The sequence below is a fragment of the Acipenser ruthenus genome, chromosome 41, assembly GCF_902713425.1.
Source record: "Acipenser ruthenus chromosome 41, fAciRut3.2 maternal haplotype, whole genome shotgun sequence".
NCBI classification, from domain to species: Eukaryota; Metazoa; Chordata; class Actinopteri; order Acipenseriformes; family Acipenseridae; genus Acipenser; species Acipenser ruthenus.
In genome coordinates this window covers 6,329,563-6,353,843 of record NC_081229.1, presented here as the reverse complement: position 1 = coordinate 6,353,843, position 24,281 = coordinate 6,329,563, and the positions used below count along the sequence as shown (strand labels likewise).

Below are 24,281 nucleotides of genomic sequence, written 5' to 3'. Positions count from 1 at the left end.
TACAACAGATACTTACAAAATACTCAATATTTTAAATGCAGAACTCTCACAAGTTTCTAAACATCTACAAACATGGGTATCAATTACTGTAGGTACACAACTGACATTTTAATCAAGACTAGTCCAATTACAATATTAAACAGTTTAGTAACAGTCCAGCAATGTCATTTGAGAGTAATCATATGTACAGTACACAAATATGTTTTAGCGTTTTACTGGCATTACAATAACCAGGATAAAATATGAAACAGTTTGATTAAAAAAAAACAAAAACGTGTGACTTGTTGCTCTAAATAAGTTCACTGCTGTGCATTACCCGACTGTAATTTAAATAGCGTCCCTTTTAATGTAAACACATCATTTATCCTCACAATTGTTTCTTTGCTGATTCTGCCGTGTTATTTGAAGTGCGTCTCCAGACAGAATGTCTTTATGAAAAAAAAACAAACGGTGTGTAGTGTAGTGACTACATCCTTTACACAGTGAAGCAATTCATTTCCTTTAAGGAACTGTGAACAGGTGGGCTTGAGTGGCGTGTGGGTGGTGACGTCACAGACCAGGAAGTAAACAAAGGCAAAGGTACGGGGAACGAGACGCGTTTAATAAAATGAAATAATGAACAAAACACTTTGCAATACACAAAACAAAAGGGATCGGTGGCCAAAATAAATCAGCAAAACAAACCGTGTGGTACAGCGGTAGCAGTTGCTTCGGGTGTATTCTCTCGCTCTACACAGTACTCCCGTCTCTGGCTCAAAGAAAATACCCCGATCAGCCTGGAGCAGGTTCTTTTAAGCTGTGGCTGGAGCCTTAATTATCAATAAAACAATTACCTTGTTGAAGCTCCAGCCACATTCTCACAGGTTTTAAAATAAAAACAAACAATAAAAACACGGCTTTTCCACCGTCATAAATACAAATATACAAATAATAATACAGGGGCGGGGTGTACCCTGTCACAGGAACATATAGAAAAATAGCTTGTTTCTTCCTCGTCAGCTAATACAATGCAATTAAGAAATGGCCATGGTTTAACATTGCCAATTATAGCTTTATTAAAAGACAAGTACCGTGGAAAGAAATAAACTAAACAATAATTAAATAAGCAATTTATTCGGCTTATTTACTTTGGGAAAGCCCCGCTGAGCGCAGTTCCTTACTTAGGCTTATGTAACGGCCAGGTAAGTTTTATGAACAGTGGCCCCAGGGCCCTGACGACATGATACCACCGGACCACTGTTCAAAGAGCCCAAACCCAACCCACAATACACAACCACACCATACAACACACAAAAATATATATTAATATTACACCTCCCCAGCATAGACATACCAAAGTGGTCATACTCCTTTAATAAATATTGCAATGAATTACTGTGCCCCTGGTGCATTCCCACGATCCTACTGCCGTGCTCCACCTATCCAGCCCTAAGTTTCAGCCCTACTCCAGTACCAGTAACTGAGCATATGAAAATTAATACATGGAATACATGTGAATACTTACTACCTGCGGTGAACCTCTCCTTACAGCTTTTAAAAATGTTTCTCGTTCAGAACTTTCAAAATAATCTAGGCGATATAACTGAGTTAAGTTGTTAAGACAACAGATTTTAGGATCATAAACAACAATCTTGTTGATTTTGTGGCTATATAAAAAACCCAGTGAAAAGGTTCATTATCTCCATCTAATGGATGCCACTATTGTTTTTTTTCTGCATCCTGTCCAGTTGATGGGTTTTTCTCAGAGCAAAATCATAAATAAATTACAGCGATAATTAAAAATACTGATGATACGATAATCTTTAGAATTGATATCGCGATTATCTTTTTATCCTCATATCGCAACACCCCTAGCCCCGCCCCTGTGCCTACTTTGTGTTTTATGTTGTATGTGGTGTGTTATTGTTGGTGTGTATATATTGGTGCATGGGGTGGGAATTGGGCTATGTAGGACGAATGATTTAAAATGTATTTTTGTATTTATACACAGGGATTACACAATCACTTCACGTGCAGATAGTATTTGGGCACTGGTGTATCACAAAGTAGTTCACGTGCAGACTGTGCCGAGATTCAATTGAATGATTGATTAGCAACTGAGTCTCGGCACAGCTGCATAAAAGAGTCAGTGTTTGACCACACAGGGTTGGGTGTTCGCAGTGGAGAACAGGAGAAGGACAGAGTAAATATAATTGATACTTGTTTGGGGTTTGTCCACTGTTTTGTCTGTATTTATTTTGGCCACCGTACCATTTTGTTTGTTTTGTGCAGGTGTATAGTGTTTTGTTTAAATCTTTGTTTTATTTATAATAAACCGGCGCAGCAGCGCATTCACTCACTAAACTGTGTCCTGTCTCTTCCGGGTCTCACATCACCACACAAGCTATCCGTGACATCCACCAATCCACATTTTTGAGCATTTTTTCTTGGATTAGTCAGATAGATCTGGCTAATATAGTTAAGAAGATGAACTCCACACTACATGTGTATTAGATCCTATCCTTACTCCACTTTTTAAAGAAGTATTCTCCAAAATAAATACCACAGCATTAAATATTGTTAATAGCTCCCTTTTATCCGATATTGTTCCTAACTCTTTGAAGACTGAAATAGTAAAACACTGCTCAAGAAATCTACCTTAGATCACAATGTTCTTAATAACTACAGGCCCATTTCAAATCTTCTATTTCTGTCTAAAGTTTTAGAAAGAGTAGTTGCCGAGCAACTTAAATTAGAGTGGTTATACAGTTAGATTTAAGTGGTGCATTTGACACTTGATCATTCTGTTTGAACCCTTTGAGTAGTGAGTTCTAAAATGCCCTGCCGGCCCTACGGGAGTGAGGTTTTTTATGTCTTCTGCATGCGCTTGATTATTAAGAGTACAGCGTACAAACAAGCTGAAAGGTATATGTCTGTATGTCTGTAATGAATACTGACAAAATATTTACAGTGAATAAATAAAACAAATACATTTTTTTTTTATTTTGTCATACGGAAAGGTTTAGACTAAAAAATAACAGGTAGACAATAAACAACGGGGTGGAACAACCACAAGAACACGTCCTAACAAAAAAAAAGAGCTGAACTAGAGCGAGAGAGCGAGAGCGAGAGAGAGACATGAATAAATCATACCTGGGTAAACAGGTTGTCGGGGGGGGAGGGAGTGAGAGTGTCTAATGCTTCAGCGTATGATGCTCCTTGAAGCATGGAGCAATGCACATGAGCTTGGCGCCGCCTCTTCACTGTCACTTGATGTTAATGGTAAATATTCTTCACTTATGTCTTCACTAACACACTCGCTGACATCCGATTCAGTGGAAGAACTGTATGCATTTGAATTTTAAATTGGAATCTGAATTCAGTATTATTTCTAATACTTCTTTCTCACAGAGCAATTTTTGCCATCGGGTTTACAGATATCGTTGAAATTTTTGTGATGGTTTATTGTGTGTAATTCAGTCAATATGTGGCAGAGGGTGCAAGAGACCAATAAAAATTGTTACAGAAACCTAGTGTTACAATATCTTGTTATCAGGAGTTTTGAAGGCTCAGTAATTCAAGTTTAAAGTTGCAGAACGTACCAGTACGTTTGTACTCCCTGGAGACCAGAGAGCAGCGAACTTACTGGTACGTTCATACTACTCAAGGGGTTAATTAGGACAGTTAACTTCTGCGATTAACGCATTAATTCTTTTGCAGATAATTTTTTTTAAACGCATGTTAATCGCATTGCTGTGTCTCAGCCTTTCGGCACACCTGTAGCTACATATTTATAATTTTATTTGAAAAACTACTTTATTTCAGTACACAAATCACATGTAAAATAGATATCCTATTTAATCTATTTTATGATCTCTGTATGCTGCTGATCAGGCTTGAACTGCATGTTTTATTTTGTTGGTTGTACAGGACACCTTCGCTATGACGCCCTTTATTATAACAAACCTGGCCCCTGGACCCCAAATAAAAAAAAGATAATATAAACACACACTCAACATCCCGGTCTGTATGCAGGGGATGCACCTCCACAGTGCAGTCAACTCATCTTAATAAAAAGCACACACTGTGTAACTGCCTCCGAAACAAAAATCAATTTATATTGCAACAAAGCTGGAAACTATATTGATGGTTTGAAAAAAGGAGTAACACAGGCATAACTCTGCAGTGAATATAAGCTGTCAAAAAGCACTCTGTTTTTTGGCTTGTTCAGCAACCATGCTGCAAAGCATAACTGATTAAAGAAAAAAAACAACAAACAAAAAAAATAAACTTGAGGATCTGATGAACTTTTCCTGTCGGGTTGATTTGGAATAAAAGCTAATTTTGGGATTCTTGCATGTTGGATTAAGATTTGAAAAGATTACCGTCAGATTTGTACTGCCAGGGTTCGTACACTTCAAAGAATGTAGAATTCCATGACTTTCCATGACCTATTAATTTCCATGACCATTTGTGAAAAACATATTTTATTTTCCCGACTTTCCCGACTGAGTGTTAATTCTTTAATGAATGGGATAAAGCAAAGGCAGAATACTGCATACATGAGACGATCAGGTACATGTAATTCTGCTTGTATTCACAATCTCATCTCATTAATTCACTCCAACAGTATGTTTTGATTGTCCTTTCTCTAACAAACCCCTCGATATAATGAACAAATGGCTTGGACCTGAACAGGTTCGTTATAGCGAGGGTGTACATGTAGTTGTAATTTCTAAATTATTGACCCTACTAGATTTTGGTGACGGTCTCAATGGGTACATTTCCTAGTTAAATAAATACATTTTAATACGACTTTACTTATAGTTAAGGATAATAATAGCATCAGTAATAAAACACATTTACATTAGATGGAGGTAGTAATTGATTTGTGTAGATTAACAAAGATTTTTTTTTTTTACTCACGAGTTTTAACCGTGATTCATTTTTTTAAATCGCTTGACAGACCTAGTTTTAATGTTTTGCCTTGAAAATCTGGTAGGACTGTCAGTTTGCGTTCTGTCTTGGTTTCGATCCTATCTCTCAAACAGGTTGCAATTTGTTGAAATAGAGGAGGATACTTCTTTTTTGTCAAAGGTTACAGGCGGGGTCCCACAGAGCTCAATTCTTAGCCCCTCGGTTTACTTTGTATATGCTGGCTATGGGCAATATTATGCATAGCTATTTTAATTGTTACGCTGACAATACACCGCTATATTTATCCCTGAAACAGGGGGACACCTCAGCTGTAAATATTTTGAGCTCCTGTTTTGCCGACATAAAGAAATGGGTGCTTGAAAACTTTTCAATGATAAAATAGAAGTGATGCTTGTGATTTACTCTTGGTGGCTTCTCTTCTGAACTTATGAAATGAGGAATGTGGGTGTGATCTTCAACCCAAATCTTTCTTTTGAGACACACATCAGGAAAATTACTGAAATGTATTTTTATCATCTAAGAAATATCACCAAATTGAGAAGTATTCTTTCCCCCTCAGATATGAGAGATTGGTGCATGCTTTTGTATCTTCCAGAATTGATTACTGTAATACCCTATTCTCTGGTATTCCTAGCCATGTTATATCTCGACTGCAACTTATACAAAATGCTGCAGCTAGAATTAAGACTATGAGACAAGATCACATGACTCCTGTGCTAGCATCTCTGCACTGGCTTCCGGGCTGATTCAGGATAGATTTTAAGGTGTTGCTTTTAATTAAATGGCCTTGCACCATATTTAAATTATCTTTTAATACCATATATTCCTAGACACCCACTCAGATCACAGAATGCCAGGTTGCTTACTGTCCCACAAATTAAAAAAACAAATAAAAAGAATAAACACAGGTGGGAGAGCATTCAATTATAGGGCCCAAAAATTCTAAGATGATGTTTTTATTCACGTAAAGGCACAATATTAAATTACTATATAAATTACTATACTATATTTTATATAAATTTGTTAAAGAATTAGAAGAAAAAAAAACATATTTGAACGATGAGATCGATCTCCTGAATATAATAAATGAAATATGAATTTACTTTACACCTTGTAACAGGAGAGATCTGTGCTGACTGTCTGGCGCATGCATGGTTCTGCAGGAAGAGGGCAGAAGCCCCGTAAGATCTGCCTGTCAGTCATGGCAATGACATGGAGAGGTTGGGAGAAGGTGTGGTCTCTCCCTCTCTCTGAACGGTTGGGAGGCGGGCCTTGGGGGATTGCTGGGCCTATAAAATAACGCTCTGTTGTTCCCTTAGGCCGGCCCCTATAGGACGACAAATGAGCAAGCGGAATTCCAATTGCCGGACCGAGAACAGCCGGAGAAAAAACCAAAGAAAAGAAATATAGGAGTAGCGGAGAAACCGTGGGCAGGCCCCCAAAGTATAGACCGTAGTCTGAGGGAACGGTGGAGTGTAGGACGGAGACCCGAACCGTGTGGGTAGCAGCACCTTTATTTTGAAGTTTTGTTAGTAGTGTTTTGTTTTCCCTTTTTCTTTCATTATTATTTTGAGCACTTGTATGTGCACTGGACTGTACACCAGTATTAGTAACCTTGTGGTCCTGATTACTACTGTCAGTATTCAGGCCACGGAAAACAGCGCCCTCTGCAGGTAAAAATAAATCAGTGCGCCTGAGCAGCGTTACAAATAAGTTTTGTCTCATGTGTGTCAGTGAACTGCCCACCACCATTCCACACACCTAGATAGATAAACAAACAAAGCGCCCTTTGTTTATGTATTTGAAAAATAACTAATGATGTTTCGGTCCTGTAATCTTCATTGAATTTCCATCGAACCCTCCCCTTTTTCCCCATGACAACGGCATTAAAATAAGTCTTAAAATGAGTACCGACAGCATTTCACCACTGGATGTGTTTTAAGGAATATTTTAACATTTATCTATTTACAATAAAATAGAAAAAAAAAAGTGATAACAGTTATTGGACTGAATCAACTTGATCAGTTTATCCTCATAATACAGATGTAATTGAAAGTCTGTAATTGAAAACAACAAACACGACCGTGACACTTACCATTGGCAAGCAAAGGCTGGGCTGTGAAGACAAAACAGGAGTTTTTAAACATTAACGCAAAATGTTGGTTCACACGCCCTTTGTTTATGTATTTGAAAAATAACTAATGATGTTTCGGTCCTGTCATCTTCATTGAATTTCCATCGAACCCTCCCCTTTTTCCCCATGACAACGGTATTAAAATAAGTCTTAAAATGAGTACTGGCAGCATTTTACCACTGGATGTGTTTTAAGGAATATTTTAACATTTATCTATTTTCAATAAAAAAAGTGATAACAGTTATTGGACTGAAGCAACTTGATCAGTTTATCCTCATAATACAGATGTAATTGAAGATCTGTAATTGAAAGCAACACTGTGATACTTACCATTGGCAAGCAAAGTCTGGGCTGTGAAGACAAAACAGAAGTTTTTAAACATTAACGCAAAATGTTTGCTCACAACAACTTAATTTCTTATTTCATTCAGGAATCAATGTAAATATCTTCCCAGTCAATGTAATGCCGCAACCAGGACCTATTTGTGTATTAATCTATTTCCAGTAAAATAAAAATGGTAAAATCAATAATAATCACCCAAATCAATCATATTCTCCCCCAATAACATTTTTTACAGTAATAATTGATCCCCAGCGCTGGACACTGATCCCCAGCGCTGGACACTGAACAACAAGCCTGTCAGTGACACTGATCACCCTGCCATTCACCTCTGCATGCTTTCAATAGAGCAATCACCCCACCGTTCATCTCTGCATGCTTTCAATAGAGCAATCACCCTGCCATTCACCTCTGCATGCTTTCAATAGAGCAATCACCCCACCGTTCATCTCTGCATGCTTTCAATAGAGCAATCACCCTGCCGTTCATCTCTGCATGCTTTCAATAGAGCAATCACCCTGCCGTTCATCTCTGCATGCTTTCAATAGAGCACCACACCCCACCGTTCATCTCTGCATGCTTTCAATAGAGCAATCACCCCACCGTTCATCTCTGCATGCTTTCAATAGAGCAATCACCCCACCGTTCATCTCTGCATGCTTTCAATAGAGTAATCACCCCACCGTTCATCTCTGCATGCTTTCAATAGAGTAATCACCCCGCTGTTCATCTCTGCATGCTTTCAATAGAGCAATCACCCCGCTGTTCATCTCTGCATGCTTTCAATAGAGCAATCACCCCACCGTTCATCTCTGCATGCTTTCAATAGAGCAATCACCCCGCCATTCACCTCTGCATGCTTTCAATAGAGCAATCACCCCGCCGTTCATCTCTGCATGCTTTCAATAGAGCACCACACCCCACTGTTCATCTCTGCATGCTTTCAATAGAGCAGTCACCCCACCGTTCATCTCTGCATGCTTTCAATAGAGCAATCACCCCGCCATTCACCTCTGCATGCTTTCAATAGAGCAATCACCCCGCCGTTCATCTCTGCATGCTTTCAATAGAGCAATCACCCCACCGTTCATCTCTGCATGCTTTCAATAGAGCAATCACCCCACTGTTCATCTCTGCATGCTTTCAATAGAGCAGTCACCCCACCGTTCATCTCTGCATGCTTTCAATAGAGCACCACACCCCGCCGTTCACCTCTGCATGCTTTCAATAGAGCAATCTCCCCACAGTTCATCTCTGCATGCTTTCAATAGAGCAATCACCCCGCTGTTCATCTCTGCATGCTTTCAATAGAGCAGTCACCCCACTGTTCATCTCTGCATGCTTTCAATAGAGCAATCACCCCACCGTTCATCTCTGCATCTCAGAACCACTCGTCATATTATTCTTGTCAAAAAGAAATATTTTTTATTGTTCATTAAAAATAAATACATATCAAGTGTGTGTCTTGCTTATTGTACTGTTTTACTGGCAAACAGGGGTGTAACAGGTTCATGGAGTTATATATATTATTGATTTATGATTTATTTTCTTTCTAATAGTATTATTTTTTTTTTTTAACAATTTCAGGGGTAAAAATAGCAATTAATTATGGGTACCTTCACTTTTACATCTGGAGTTGAAGTGGTTAATATGCTTTGCTATGCCTCACTATTCTTTCACTGTGCTTTATTACATGTTGCTAGGCTTTTACTATAGTAAACTCTTACAAGGGTTAGTTTTGTCTTCAGTCTTCAGTCTTCAGTCTTAATCCAAAAACCTGACTCTGGTGTTTTTTTTCTCTAAATAAGAATTGTGCTTGTGATACTTCAGAGAAACCACTCTGGTGTTTTTTTTCTCTAAATAAGAATTGTGCTTGTGATACTTCAGAGAAACCACCGCCCTTTTTTTCTTATTGACATATTTCTTACATTTCCATCAATCAAACTTGGAGAGGTTATGTGATTTAAACCTTGTAACAACTCTAATGAGCAAACCCACAAGTGTAGTATGGGATATTTATATTTTAAGAAGAAAAAAAACACAACACTTAAGATACAATATTCCTGGTAATGAAGACACACACATGACTGCATACTTACTATTAGGATCCACGGGGACAGCCACATCTGTAAAGAGACAACAAGCCTGTCAGTGACACTGAACAACAAGCCTGTCAATGACACTGATCCCCAGCGCTGGACACTGAACAACAAGCCTGTCAGTGACACTGATCCCTAGCGCTGAACATTGAAACAATCAACCCAGGTAGAGCATGCCAGTGTGAAAGGGGCTTTAGTCTTGGGATCAAGGACCTGTGTCACAGGAAATTGGTAGAGCTTGAAAAAAATATCCCCTATACTGTGCACAAATTTAAAAGGGAGGGTTCACACACATCAATTGCCATTTTCTATCTGTGAACTTTAATTGTTGAACACTCTGTATATTAATATATTGATATTTGTCAATGTTTTTATTCATGTGAAGGACTTTGCAGCAATTTTTTTTATTGTCAAAGGCGCTATATTAATTACTATTATTTATTATTATTGTTATCAGTAAAAAAATATAACTAAAAAATATATAGCAGCTGTAGTGCCTCAGTAAAATATGTACTGAATATCTAGTGTACAAGACAGTGCAAGAGAAGTGCTATGGTAGAATATGTTTGAAACATACAAAATATACACTAACATTAATCAGTTTAATTTAGAAAACTGAGCACCATCCACCCCTCCCCCCTCCAGCTCGTGTTATCCAGAGGCAAAGCTTTAATTTCTTCATTCGCCATCTCGACAGCAAAGCATTGTATAGTGTAAGCTGTATTGAAAGAAATGTCCTGAAACCCTTCTGCTGACGACCAAAACAAAAAGTTGAATGCAGACTGTGCAAGTGACTGTTGACGTACCAAGGCGGTACATCCAATCTCCGGGTCACTTGACAAGCGTAAGTTCGTATTGTAATGAACCGCGGTTCCCGCAGGCAGAGTGGCTTCATGTTTTAGATTCCGTCACCTGCCTACCGCTGCAGTTCTTTTAAATGGCCACAATAAGGTGATGCTGCAATGCAAGCTTACTGTATTTATTGCAAGCAGCATCAATTATGTGCACATAAACAACATGTATATTTATTTAAATTATAAAAACATGATTACTGTACATGTGAATGTTTTATTCCATTTATATGGATTACCCGTAAAATAGGATTTTCAATCAAATATAAAGTATTTATGGTGACGTCAACAGTAAATTATGCAAATGAGTACCATCGAAGGTTCGAACCTTCCTTCGGTAATGTGTTCAGAACCTTCGAAGGTCAAAATGTACCCTTCGTTGCAGCCCTACTACTAATACAGTTCTGGACACTCATGGCAAGCACACATGATCTGCTATTAGAAAAGCACACTTCTAGTCCATTTTATTTGTTCTAGTGTACTTTCTTTATTTAAAATTGTACTAAAGTTCATCTTAACCCCTTGCTGCCGACGCGCTTTAAAATCGATCATAACTGTGGTATTTTCTGGGATACTGTCGCCACCTTGCAAAGGACCATACGGACAGCTGGAAATAAATAATCTAAATGCATGGCTGAAATCGTGGTGCACACAGGAAGGCTTCATCTTCCTTGAACATTGGAGCACATTCTACAACAAGGACTATCTATATAGGCGGGACGGACTGCACTTAAATAAAAAGGGAACCAATCTACTCTGAAAAAGGATCCTCAAGGAGCTTCAGAAGCATTTAAACAAGAAAGGAAGGGGGGAGAAAACAAAAAAACAGAAGGGAGACCACATCAAAACAAGGGCAACAACTCAGGTAAGATAGCCATTAAATGTATTTATCTAAATGCTAGAAGTCTCAGAAACAAAATGTTAGAACCTGAAGCTACTGCACCAACAAGTAACTACGATGTGATAGGTGTTACAAAACCTGGTTATCTGAGAGTGATGGAGATGAATATAATATTAGTGGGTATACACTATATAGGAAAGACAGAAGAGGCAGAGGGGTAGCGCTATACATCAAAAATATTCTTGAAGTCCAGGTGTTAAATATGGAAGAAAAAACAACGCAGAATCAATATGGGTCAGAATAATGGACAAAAATTCAAAGGGCATAATAATAGGGGCATGCTATAGACCGCCAAATTCAGGCACCGAGCAAAATAATCTGTTATACAATATCAGAAATGTGTGTAGAAAAGGAGAAGCCATACTAATGGGGGATTTCAACTTCCCCCACATGAAATGGGAAAACCTGGTGGGGAGCAAGACAGACGAAATTGAAATGGTTGAAATGACAAATGACTGCTTCCTAACGCAATTTGTCAATACACCGACTAGAGGGGGATTTTTAAAACCCAAAAAGTAATGACTAAAGCGAAGGTTTACAAAGGCCAACTGTGAGGGCATGAAAGAGAGACTAACAGAAGTAGATTGGAGTAAAATAGAGAAAACATCCACAGAAAAAGAATGGCTATTTTTCATAAATGTTGTACTAGAGGCGCAAAACATTATAACAGCAAGAGAACATTCAAAGAGGTTAAATGTCTAAGAGACACAAATGGCAAAATCATAGGCAAAGAAAAAAAATTGCAAATATATTAAATGATTACTTTTCAAAGGTTTTTACAAAGAAGGGCACGGACAACATGCCCCACATGTCGACCTGTTCCTATCCAGTTTTAAATAACTTTAGCATAACAGAGGCAGAAGTGTTAAAGGGACTAGGAACTCTTAAAATAAACAAATCCCCTGGGCCGGATGAGATCCTCCCAATAGTACTCAAAGTAATGAAAGAAGTTATTTACAAACCGCTAACCAAGATCATGCAAGTCTCTTGACACAGGGGTTGTACCGACAGACTGGAAAATTGCAAACGTAATACCAATCCACAAAAAGGGAGACAAAACCGAACCAGGTAACTACAGACCAATAAGCCTGACTTCTATTCTATGTGAACTTATCGAAACTATAATAAGATCCAAAATGGAAAATTACCTATATGGTAACAATATCCTGGGAGACAGTCAGCATGGTTTTAGGAAAGGGAGATCGTGTCTAACTAACCTGCTTGATTTTTTTGAGGATGCAACATCGACAATGGATAATTGCAAAGCATACGACATAGTTTATTTAGATTTCCAGAAAGCTTTTGACAAAGTCCTGCATAAAAGATTAATTCTCAAACTGAGGGATTTAAGGAAATGCATGCACATGGATTAGGGAGTAGTTAACATGTAGAAAACAGAAAGTACTGATTAGAGGAGAAACTTCAAAATGGAGCGAAGTAACCAGTGGTGTACCACAGGGATCAGTATTAGGTCCTCTGCTATTCCTAATCTACATTAATGATTTAGATTCTGGTATAGTAAGCAAACTTATTAAATTTGCAGACGACACAAAAATAGTGTAAGGTACTGCACGCAGGCAATAAAAATGTGCATTATAAATATCATATGGGAGATACTGAAATTGAAGAAGGAATCTATGAAAAAGACCTAGGATGACGTAAAGACACCTATAAAACCTGCTGGATAGTGGCTCTCCAGGACCAGGGTTAGAGACCCCTAATCTAGGCAATGTGAGGAAGCTATAAAAAAAGGCCAACAAAATGCTCGGATATATGGTGTAAAGTGTTGAATTAAAATCAAGAGAAGTAATGTTAAAACTTTACAATTAATTAGTAAGACCTAATCTAGGGTATTGTGTTCAATTCTGGTCACATCACTACAAAAAGGATATTGCTGCTCTAGAAAGAGTGCAAAGAAGAGCGACCAGAATTATCCCGGGTTTAAAAGTCATATGTAGACAGGCTACAATAATCTAATCTATTCAGTCTTGAACAAAGAAGACTACGTGGCGATTTGACTCAAGCATTAAAAATTCTAAAAGGTATTGACAATGTTGACCCAGGAGACTTTTTTGACCTCAAAAAAGAAACAAGGACCAGGGGTCACAAATGGAGATTAGATAAAAGGGCATTCAGAACAGAAAATAGGAGGCACTTTTTTACACAGAGAATTGTGAGGGTCTGGAACCAACTCCCCAGTAATGTTGTTGAAGCTGACACCCTGGGATCCCTCAAGAAGCTGCTTGATGAGATTCTGGGATCAATAAGCTACCAACCAGCAATCTTGTTTTTTGTGTGGGTCGTAGCCATGTCATTGGTTTAGGGCTAGGGTGGGTGGGACATGAAATATTTTGATTACAAGGATGAGTCACTGCCAGCGCCATTATGACTGAGTGCACAGGTGAGTCGAATGTCCTGTATCTCCGGTTTTACAATTCCAAGAGTGCTAATCAACACATCATATAAACTGTAAGTACTTGAAATAATTAGCCATGTTTTTAAATTTTATTTTAAACTTTATATTATTATTATTAAATCTGCAGTGTTTTTTCTCTCTTGCTGTGTCGTGTGTTTGCTGAGAAGGGCTAACTTTTATAAGACTGTAGGGACAAGTAACTACTGTAACAGCATCCATTTTCTTTTTTTTTATTTCTTATGGTTAGTTTTATTTATATACTTGCTATTTTAGATTTTTTTTCCTTTTTTGAACTTGCTTCTCCTCAGGAGATTGACTGGGGCAAATACCGCATGTGATGCATAATTAGATATTGAATATTTATTAGCTATGTATTTTATTATTCGTTTACATTTTCCTATGTTTTCGGACAAAGATTCATTATTTAGCTGTAGTTATTATTATTATTATTATTATTATTATTATTATTATTATTATTATTATTATTTAGCTATGTATTTTATTATTAGTTTACTTTTACTTTGTGTATGTGTGTAAAGGACAGAGATGTTATTTAGCTTTAGTCATTATTATTAGTTTACTTTTACTTTCTTTGTGTATGTGTCATTATTTAGCTGTAGCCAGTATTATTATTTAGCTATGTATTTTATCATTAGTTTAACTTTTATTTTTTTATTATTATTTTTAATTTACTTTCTTTCTGTGTGTGTGAAAATGGATAGACAATTATTATTATTAATTGGTATTTATACCAGGATATGGATGGAGACAAGAATCAGTTCCAGCATCTGATGCAGTCACTGAAGAGGAGGGCCCTGCCTGAGGAGGAGATCGAGATCCTCCTTGTGGAGGACCACTAAGGCATGGATGCCATGGAAGAGGACCTCGAGGAGCCCCAGCCCAGCACTTCAACTGCAGGGTAAGTATACGACACAACACTATACATCGGTATCCTGTTCTGCAAGTGTTTTCTTACCCCCAATTTCCCTTTACAGCTGCTCCTGTTCCCTCTACTTTTTGCATGTCCCTGACCTCTGGACACATTTCTAACTATTTTTTGGTGGTTAGCTTCTCTTTTACAGCTCCTGCACCTGCGTATCCTTTCATGAAGAAATGTCGTCACTGCATGCGTCCCTCTGTACCTTCTATACCTTCTGTTTCTAATCCACTGCATGCTCCTAATGCCGCACTCTTTTCTTATTGCATAAAACGTTATTTGTTGTGTTTATAAAATATAAATCTGGGATCAATAAGCTACTAACAACCAAACGAGCAAGACGGACCGAATGGTCTCCTCTCGTTTGAAAACGCTCTTATGTTCTTCTTATGTTCTAAATGTTTTGCAATAAAAGGTTTTCAGTCTGAAAAAAACTTCATATCAAAGTTGTGTCTAATTTGTTTCTTTTTTAAATAAATATTTTTTTACTTAATATCTTGTGTTGTTTCTTTATTTTTATACTTAAATAAATATAATTGTATCTCAAACAGGGTTAAAAATATTTGATATTTTACATTTTTTGGGAGGTGTAGCTCATATGAAAAATATAACAGATGCCACAACAAAATAAATTATATCACTGGAAAGATCTACATAATGCCTACATAATATGATGTATTGGGGTTTAAGGTTCCAAAACTAGAAGCACTTAAACACAAAGTGTTCATAGTCACTTAGCAAAGGGTTAAATCCCAATGGTCCATCTTTAGTCATCACGTAATTATTACTGCTCCAGTGCTATATAGTTTCCACCAGTAGATTTTCTGCAAGGTGTGTATGTAAAGACAAAATATTTTTTAAATAATAAATTCAGAGTCTCCACCAGCTACTTATCTCTTTTTTATCTATATAACCTTTTACTACAATGACTGGGTTAAGAGTTTAAACACTAATGAGAGAAAAAATGAAACATTTTTTTAGATCGCAGGGATGGAAATAAGACTCCTATTGCCCAGCAGTTTCACCCATTCCAGGTTTTAATACAAGCTTGATTTAATTAAATTAAACTAAATTAAACTCAGTGAATCCAGGAATGAATCAAACTGCTATTTCCATCTGAAATCCTAATGGTTATTATTTTATTATTACTTCATTATTTTAAAATGTTTTATTGTGTCAGTCTTTGTTCTTATTGATCAATGTTTTTCTCTCTCCCTTCTATTTCTGTCTACCAATTACTCTTACCAGATCTCCTCTTGTAGATGAAGACGGCCACACTAACAACAACAGCAACAACAACAAGAACAATCAAAACTCCCAAGATTATCCCAATCGAGGTCCCCTCACCAGGCACGACTCCATCTTCGAAAAACAAAACGCACAAAGAGGGACAAGGTCAGTCAGTCACACACACACACACACACACACACACACACACACACACACTCCCTTTAGAACTTTACCGCTGTATTTCTGCAAATTATTTTCAGTTTTCCCATACTTTTCCTGTGGTTATACTATGCATTTACCATAGTTTACCATGGTTTGTTATGCTTATTAATATGCTTTACCATACCTCGCTATTCTGTACCATGTTTTAACTGTGCTTTATTATCCTTTGCTGTTACTATGGGAAACTTTTATAAGGGCTGTTACGCCAACTGCAGTATATGACACTGTACTGTCCAAACATATATGGACTGGGCTACATTCACACATTCTGGGACACCAAGTCACACAAAGAACAACTGGTTTAAACAGTTTAAATGGCAAACAATTATACAATATTTTACTAGGTGTTTAATTAATCAAAAATATCTAAAGTGCGAATTTTGCATTTAACTTTTTTTTTTTCCAGGTTTCATCTTTTGTAGAATACAGTACTGATACACTGTAAACCACTACAACTGGATGACGTATGCAGAAACAATTTTAAAATAAACAAAACAGTAAAATATAAAATTAAGAAGAATGGTTTAATAGTTTAAAACCGCAGTAAGAAGCCATGTCCCCGGTTGACAGTGACTGATAAAAGCACAGAAGCTAAATGGTTGATCAGTCACACACAGCGTTCTGAACTTCGCTGCCTCACTTACAGTTTTCATCTATTTAAAATGCATTGCAACTCTAACTGTTGTCTCTTACCCCAGTGTGTAAAGAGCGGTTCTGGTAAGCTGCCGTGCAGCACTTCACAGGAGTATCCCTTGCCCTCCACTGGGTCGATCTCCAAACTTGATCTCAGCTGGAAGGTGTTGTCGTTGTTAGGCAGGGCCCAACTGGAATTCATCTTCTCACCCACCCTCTGCTTGTCCTTGTACCAGTGAATGTGGATTGTCTTGGGGTAGAAGCCCGTAGCCATGCAGGTGAGAGTTAGACTCTCTTTATTTTTGCCTGGTTTCGCAAAAACTGTTACTGCAGGCTTGACTGTTCATCAAGAGAAAAACAATGCAGAGGTTAGATTAAAAATGCACAGGTTAGATTAACAATGCACAGGTTAGATTAACAATGCACAGGTTAGATCAACAATGCACAGGTTAGATTAGCAATGCACAGGTTAGATTAGCAATGCACAGGTTATATTAGCAATGCACAGGATAGATTAGCAATGCACAGGTTAGATTAGCAATGCACAGGTTAGATTAGCAATGCACAGGTTAGATTCCTAAAAATATGCATAAATTATGCTGGCGGTGTTTGAGCCACATATTTGCAAGAAATTGATCATTCTAAGCACGTTTACCTAGACGCACCCAAACCGATCATTTCAATTTCAATACATACAAATATGCTATTTCAAAACTTATTTATTCTGTCCATGGTGTTTCTGCTATGATGTTCATAAATAAAACTTTTGAGATTTATACAATCGTTTGTCTTTCATTATTATATTACAGCTGTTTAAAAAGCTACCGGTTAAAATTACCGGTTTGGAACTTCTAGGTGGTTCGAAATTCCAGTGCTTCTAGTGTTAATGCACAGGTTAGATTAGCAATGCACAGGTTAGATTGCAACCCCCACAGGCATACTGCTCAGGGTTCTTTGTAGTAGGCTCCAAATTGAAGGTCATTTTTTTTTATTTTTATTTAGTAGTCGCCAATTATTTATTATTTTCTCCCAATTTGGCATATCCAATTATTTTTAGGCTCAGCTCTCCTCTACCACCCCCGCGCTGACTTGGGAGCGGCGAAGACGAACACACGCTGTCCTCCGAAGCGTGTGCCGTCAGCCGACCGCTTCTTTTCACACTGGAGACTCACCGTGCAGCCAGCTCAGAACTACAGCGTCGGAGGACAACGCAGCTCTGGGAATCTTACAGGCAAGCCCGCAGGCGCCCGGCCACACTGCAGGGGTCGCTGATGCGCAGTGAGCCGAGGACACCCTGGCCGACCTAACCCTCCCACCCACGGGCAGCTTCCTGGGTTCCTGGGGGGCTAGGTGGTGTTAGTGGGTTACCGTATATCACTATATAAAAGGTTCCTTTTGGTTTAACAAATTATATATATATATATATATATATATATATATATATATATATATATATATATATATATATATATATATATATATATAATAAAAAATCAATAACACAAAATAAATCACAAAGCATGAAAAAAAAAAACAGCATGAAAATTTAATTTTTGTTGGATTTTCACTTTGATTTCATTCTCTTCCGACTCCTGCTGCACACGAGGCCATGCTGTTGTCACGCAGGTAAGCGCACCCACCCTGTATACATGCTGGCACCTATTGCAGTGATTATACAGTAAAGATAACACACTATAGACTAGCCTTTCCCCTTTCCTCAGGAAGCCTGGGATCGCCTCTGTAGTGTTATGCATGACTGCGTGGTCTCTTACCAGAGCGATAGATATCCCTTTCTCCGTAGCCCAGGAACTTCTTAAGCCAGTCGATGCACTCGTTCTCCAGGTAGCCCTTGGTGTACTGGTTCAGAATTTTCTCGCCGTCCCATTTTTGTTTGGTCGCGAAGGCTGGCTGCATGGGGGCCACCCACTGCAGGTCATTCTTGTTGAAGGACAGGAAGTCATTCCCATCGTAGCTGTACTGGTCGTACCCCTGAACCTCTTCATTGTTGTCCTCGTCCAGCGTACAGCCGTGCATCCACTGCAGAACGTGTGGTCCTGAAATCAGAGACAACAGGCTTGTCTGAGCATTAACACCCGACGCAGTGTGCACTCACAAGCAAAAAACATGCAGCCGGGCTCTTGTGTTGTATGTAACAAGATGATGCACTGCGGTAGATGCCCTGACGTACAGTATTAATGTCGCGGGTGGTGTGCAGCAGAAGGATGAAAAAAATAACTCTATATACAGAACATGTACTATAACATGTACATGAATTGAATGATAAAAGTGTACTGCAGTGATATATTTTAGGATGCGACTATGAATGAGGAAATAACTATTTTTTTTTGTTTTTTTTTAACAAACAAACACCAAAAAACCAGCTCTCAACAACACTGTCGTCACTCCTCTTCATCAGATTAGCCATGCAGCTCCTGACACCAACAATAAGGCATGAAACCTGCAAGCAGATGAGAACTTGAGCCTTAACGGGAGCTGCTGTAAATCAAGAAACAAAAATGCTATCCGTCTTCCTTAAAGTCCAATATTCGTTCAAAGGAGGAAAATTAATGAACTGGAAAACAGATGGGGTTGAGTCATCATCAGGGATCCTAGGAATTAGTGTGCTGGTGGGTGGGCTCAATTTTAGCCTTTTATTTTAAATGCGGAATAACGCAGATTGTTATTGTTTTTTAATGGAAAATGTTTTTTTTTTATTTTTATTGAGGAAAACTAGGATCCCTGGTCATCATGAATACAAGCACTAGTTAAATGTTCCAACAGGATAATCACCATTGTGGACGATGTCAATGCATAGGCTCTAGAAACCCGTATCAGTTACTGCAAGTTTCAAGAATCTAAAATCTGGTTAGATTTTGAGATGCAAAATCATGTTTTCAGAGAGTTCTACAATTCCTACTCAACGTGTTGGGGGGGAATCAGTTGTTTTTTATAGTTACCATCAGAATTAGTACTTTGGGCAAATAAAATCGTGTCTTTAAATAAAAGATTTATAAAAAAAAAAAGGTGAATAAATGAATTGGTAGTATGTCCTATTCCCCTATAGACTTTCTTCAAAGATGTGTAACGATCAATAATGTGACATGTTATTGTGTTTAATATAGATTAACAGTAAAGTGAACCGTCACTGATTGAATCAAGCAGCCCATTCTAGTTAATGGGTCTTACAAACCATAAGAAACTGATCACTGATCAAAGCACAAAGTGTGGGATTTGTAGTTTATAAAGCCTTGCTAGAATATAAATAATGATACAACGGACTACAATCCCAGGGACACAGTGATAAAAACACTTCTTATCTGGAAAACCTTGTTTTTCAAATCAGTTTATATTTAAATATAAATAAATAAAAAAGTATCCTCTGTGTCTCTCACTTTTTGTTTCGTTGAACCTCTTCTCCAGAATCCCGACGTTGACTTTGAACCACTGCTCCTTGCTCTTGCGAGACTTCGTTCCTTTCTCCCAGTAATCCGGATCCATGTTTTCCTTCATCCAGGTCTGCTTGGACTCTTTCTTCTGATTGATGCTGTCGTAGTAATCAATCTGCATGTCATCCAGCAGACCCATGGCTGTGAATTCAGGAAACCCATCCTCAGGTTTGGACATGGCCGTGTAGATGTACCTCAGAGTGTGGGTTTCTGTGAAAACCAAACACAAGACAGTGAAATAGGGAGACAGAAGGGTTACGTTTTTACAGGGATGAGGCAGAGTATTTATAATACTAGTTATGTGAAAGTGTTTGGCCTCGTTCATGCATAGTGTTCAGTTCAGTACTTTGCTGACAGATATGAATGCCCTGTGTTTAGTCAGTACTGTTCTTAGTAAGTCTAGCATTCTCCCTGGTATCCATGAGACCAGGAAAGCAGAGTGCTCCACTTGTTGTTTTCTGATCTCTTCCTCTTATATTAGTTAATTGTTTATTAGGGGTGTAATGATTAAAAGTGCATCAATGAATCAAGATGCTTTCTTTATTGCAATAGAGGTATGCATCGTCACCAAAGGCTTCTTAATGAAGAAATGTGTGTTTTATAGTTTTAAATTCTCTCACTATCTCATTACGGGTGTCGCAATTGACAAACGGGAGGCTGTGTGGTCCAGTGATTAAAGAAATGGGCTTGTAACCAGGAGGTCCCCGGTTCAAATCCCACCTCAGCCACTGACTCATTGTGTGACCCTGAGCAAGTCACTTAACCTCCCTGTGCTCTGTCTTTCAGGTGAGACGTAATTGTAAGTGACTCTGCAGCTGATGCATAGTTCACACACCCTAGTCTCTGTAAGTCGCCTTGGATAAAGGCGTCTGCTAAATAAACAAAAAATAATAAATCAGAAATAAAGTCAAAGGTAGCAGCTGTCAGACTGTCAGTGTCTCGCTCATGCAGAGATTACCACAGAAAAAAAATCTACATCAACGAGAATTTAATTATTAAAGTCGAAAAATATAATTTTCTTTACGATACCAGTGCCTATGGTTATAAAGACAAAAATGACGCACATGGCAAGAAATAGCAGAACAATTGGAAATTGATGGTATGTCTATCTCTCTTTATTTCACATTAATTTTAGTCAGTGATGCGGAACATAAGAGCATAAGAACGCCACACACTGGTTTCGTATTTCTGTAAAATGATGCTTCTTTGTTTTAATAATGTTGAGCAATAATAATAATCACATTAGCTCTTTTATAAGCCGGTGGTATTCCCTAAACTGTTTCCTTTTTTTAGTGTGTGCTGTTCCCATGCTCTTCTGTGTTTTATTTATTTTATTTTGTCTCCACAAAAGGAGCAAAAGGAGACAGTCCTTTTCTTTTCATGACTGGCTACATTGTTTTATACTCGTGCTGTATTCGTGTCGTTTGCTTCGCTCCCGATGTGCATAATGTATTTTGTGAAAACCTCAGATTTAATTGCTGAACGATAATGTTTTTTCAGATGTGTGTGTCAAGTAACTGTTGAATCGCCAAATTTAAACAAAACAAACAAAAAAAGTTAAGTTACATGTATTTTTTCACGGATTTACTTGTTAGAAATGTTAGCTAAATGTTGACTTGCCAAGTGTAAATATTTAAATTCATTGATTTATTTGTTAGAAACCCGGGTTTAACATGTCAAAATGTTCACTCGAAGTGTAAAAAAAAAAAAAGATTTCTAGACTGATTTTAAATGTTGAATTTGTGATACGCATATGTATTTAGCTAAATCTGTCATTTTTTTGTGGTTAAGAAAAAAATATGCAATTTACACAAAATCGGGGGAAAAAAACTGTTAAAATATAAATTTATGGTGTAACGTTTTAATATGCGCAACACTGCTTTAGGCGAGAGGTCCCGGGTTCGCGCCCACGCTCCGCCTGTGTGTGGATTGCCTCGCCCTGTGTGATACTCCTGTCTGCGTTAACCGAGATCGCTACAGTATTTTCAGAAGCAGCCCCAGTTGTTGAAAAGATGTATTTTCAGTTAGTAAGGTGATGATCCAGGTTAAAACACCAATAGAGAGGCTATAATAAAAAATAATCTGGACAAACATTACAATTGCTATTCATAATTGCATTAACATTATTTAAACACTAGTCACATGTATACTGTTTAACAATAATGTAATAAATGTTAGCCTGCGAGGTTCGGGGGGCGTGGAGCTGGGGGGGCCGCTAATCTTTAATCTTTCAATTTTCTAATCTCCCGTTAATTAGTATCTATTTACTATTTAAGACCTGATCACCTGCACCTTTTCTGTCTAGTGTTTCGTTTTCCTCCTCCTCCCCTCCTCCACCTTCTACATGCCTTCGCATCGGTCATCTCTGGGGGGCAAGTGAGGCTCACTTCCCCGACCTCAGGGCTAGGCAGCCGCCTCCCTTACCTTCAGGGGTTCTCACCGCGTGAGTCAGAGCGGACCCCCGGCCAAACTCTGTCCTGTCGCAGCTCCTGCGCTCATCTCACTCGAGGCTCTCTTCTATTCTGCCTCTCTTCAGGACGTGGTCACTCGTGCCGAGTCCTATACTAACCTCAATGCTTTGTCCTTATTTTCAGGTCCCAGGCAGCGTGATGTCTCGGCCAATCAGGGGTTCTACGAGCGCCCCTTACAGAAGCCTCAGATGCTGGGTACCTCTCTCATCTCCTCCCGAGGGGCGGCTTTCCAAGTCATAACCCTCATGTGTTTTCAGGTCGCCGGGTCCTCCGCCCCTGGGATGTCGACAGCGTCGGCCCCAGTCGGTGACCTCTTTTCTATCCTGTTTCCGGTTGCCGGGTCCTCCGCCCCTGGGATGTTGACAGCGTCGGCCCCAGTCGGTGACCTCTTTTCTATCCTGTTTCCGGTTGCCGGGTCCTCCGCCCCTGAGATGTCGACAGCGTCGGCCCCAGTCGGTGACTTCTTTTCTATCCTGTTTCCGGTTGCCGGGTCTTCCGCCCCTGGGATGTCGACAGCGTCGGCCCCAGTCGGTGACCTCTTTTCTATCCTGTTTCCGGTTGCCGGGTCCTCCGCCCCTGAGATGTCGACAGCGTCGGCCCCAGTCGGTGACCTCTTTTCTATCCTGTTTCCGGTTGCCGGGTCCTCCGCCCCTGGGATGTCGACAGCGTCGGCCCCAGTCGGTGACCTCTTTTCTATCCTGTTTCCGGTTGCCGGGTCCTCCGCCCCTGGGATGTCGACAGCGTCGGCCCCAGTCGGTGACCACATTCTGTCCTACTAACTGCTCCTTGCTGCTTCTTCTGCCTTATCTTTCCCCCCAGCTCACGCCCAGTGAATAACAGTAAAACCTGGTTCATTTACAGGGTTTTGATGTGAACAATTAAAATAACAGAAACAGAGTTAGTTTAATAGTGGAAGAGTTAGTTTATGGTATAGGTTTAGGGGTTATGGGGAAAAAAGCTTTTAAAAATATGATTTACCGCATTTGCAAGATATCCAGTTTGACAGATAGTTACTGTTTTTTTGTTTTTTGTTTGAATGCTTAAAATGCTGTATGTATTATAATGGCACAGCTGTATGTATTTTGTTTTACTATATTTGTGTAAATAAGTGCAGAATTGTTTTATTTTCACCCTTTAATTTAATATAATTAAAGTCAAGGATGAGAAATGTATTAGAATGTTATGTTTTTGAGTGCACCGTACCCATAATTATGGAAATGAGTTTGCTGAATGATTAGGAGGTAGGGGTGACGCTATAAGCGCTCATTGTATTTAATTAATTTACCTATGACGTTTTCATTACAGCTGTTTACTGTTTTAACTTTATCTCTTCATATAAAAGGCATCCAAAGGTCGTCGTCTGGCTTTATCTCGAGGTGCTGCTGTGTCGCTTTATAACAAACTGAACTGTGAGATTATGAAGGCAGGTCTGCACACACTCATGGGATCGGAGATGTCGCTCTGCACTAACACTGTAATAAATGACGCGTAGCTGCTGACTCTTCAGCTCTCCTCACTTTCCGTTTCTTTCTTTCTTTCCCCGCATACTGTTACCACCATGTACATTGTTGACTGTTGATATGCCATGTTCTTTGTATATTAAAAACCGATAAACAAAGTTTAACTGTAATTCTGAATGAATGAAGGCATTTCGCATTAGTTAATGAAAAAAACACTTCATATTA

General features: G+C 38.7%; 1 protein-coding gene across 2 annotated transcripts in view; it reads right to left on the bottom strand.

Annotated features, from left to right (window-relative positions):
- LOC117964934 (class I histocompatibility antigen, F10 alpha chain-like) overlaps positions 1–24,281 on the bottom strand; it is a 39,103-nt gene that overhangs the window by 5,587 nt on the left and 9,235 nt on the right. For both annotated transcript variants that reach the window (XM_059010676.1, XM_059010674.1), the window contains exons 2-8: positions 20,072–20,335; positions 18,452–18,733; positions 16,740–17,018; positions 15,840–15,956; positions 9,490–9,516; positions 7,382–7,402; positions 7,013–7,033 (exon numbers count right to left, since the gene is read on the bottom strand). In XM_059010676.1, the coding sequence (XP_058866659.1) occupies positions 7,013–7,033; positions 7,382–7,402; positions 9,490–9,516; positions 15,840–15,956; positions 16,740–17,018; positions 18,452–18,733; positions 20,072–20,335 (1,011 nt within the window). The remainder of the gene's footprint in view (positions 1–7,012; positions 7,034–7,381; positions 7,403–9,489; positions 9,517–15,839; positions 15,957–16,739; positions 17,019–18,451; positions 18,734–20,071; positions 20,336–24,281) is intronic.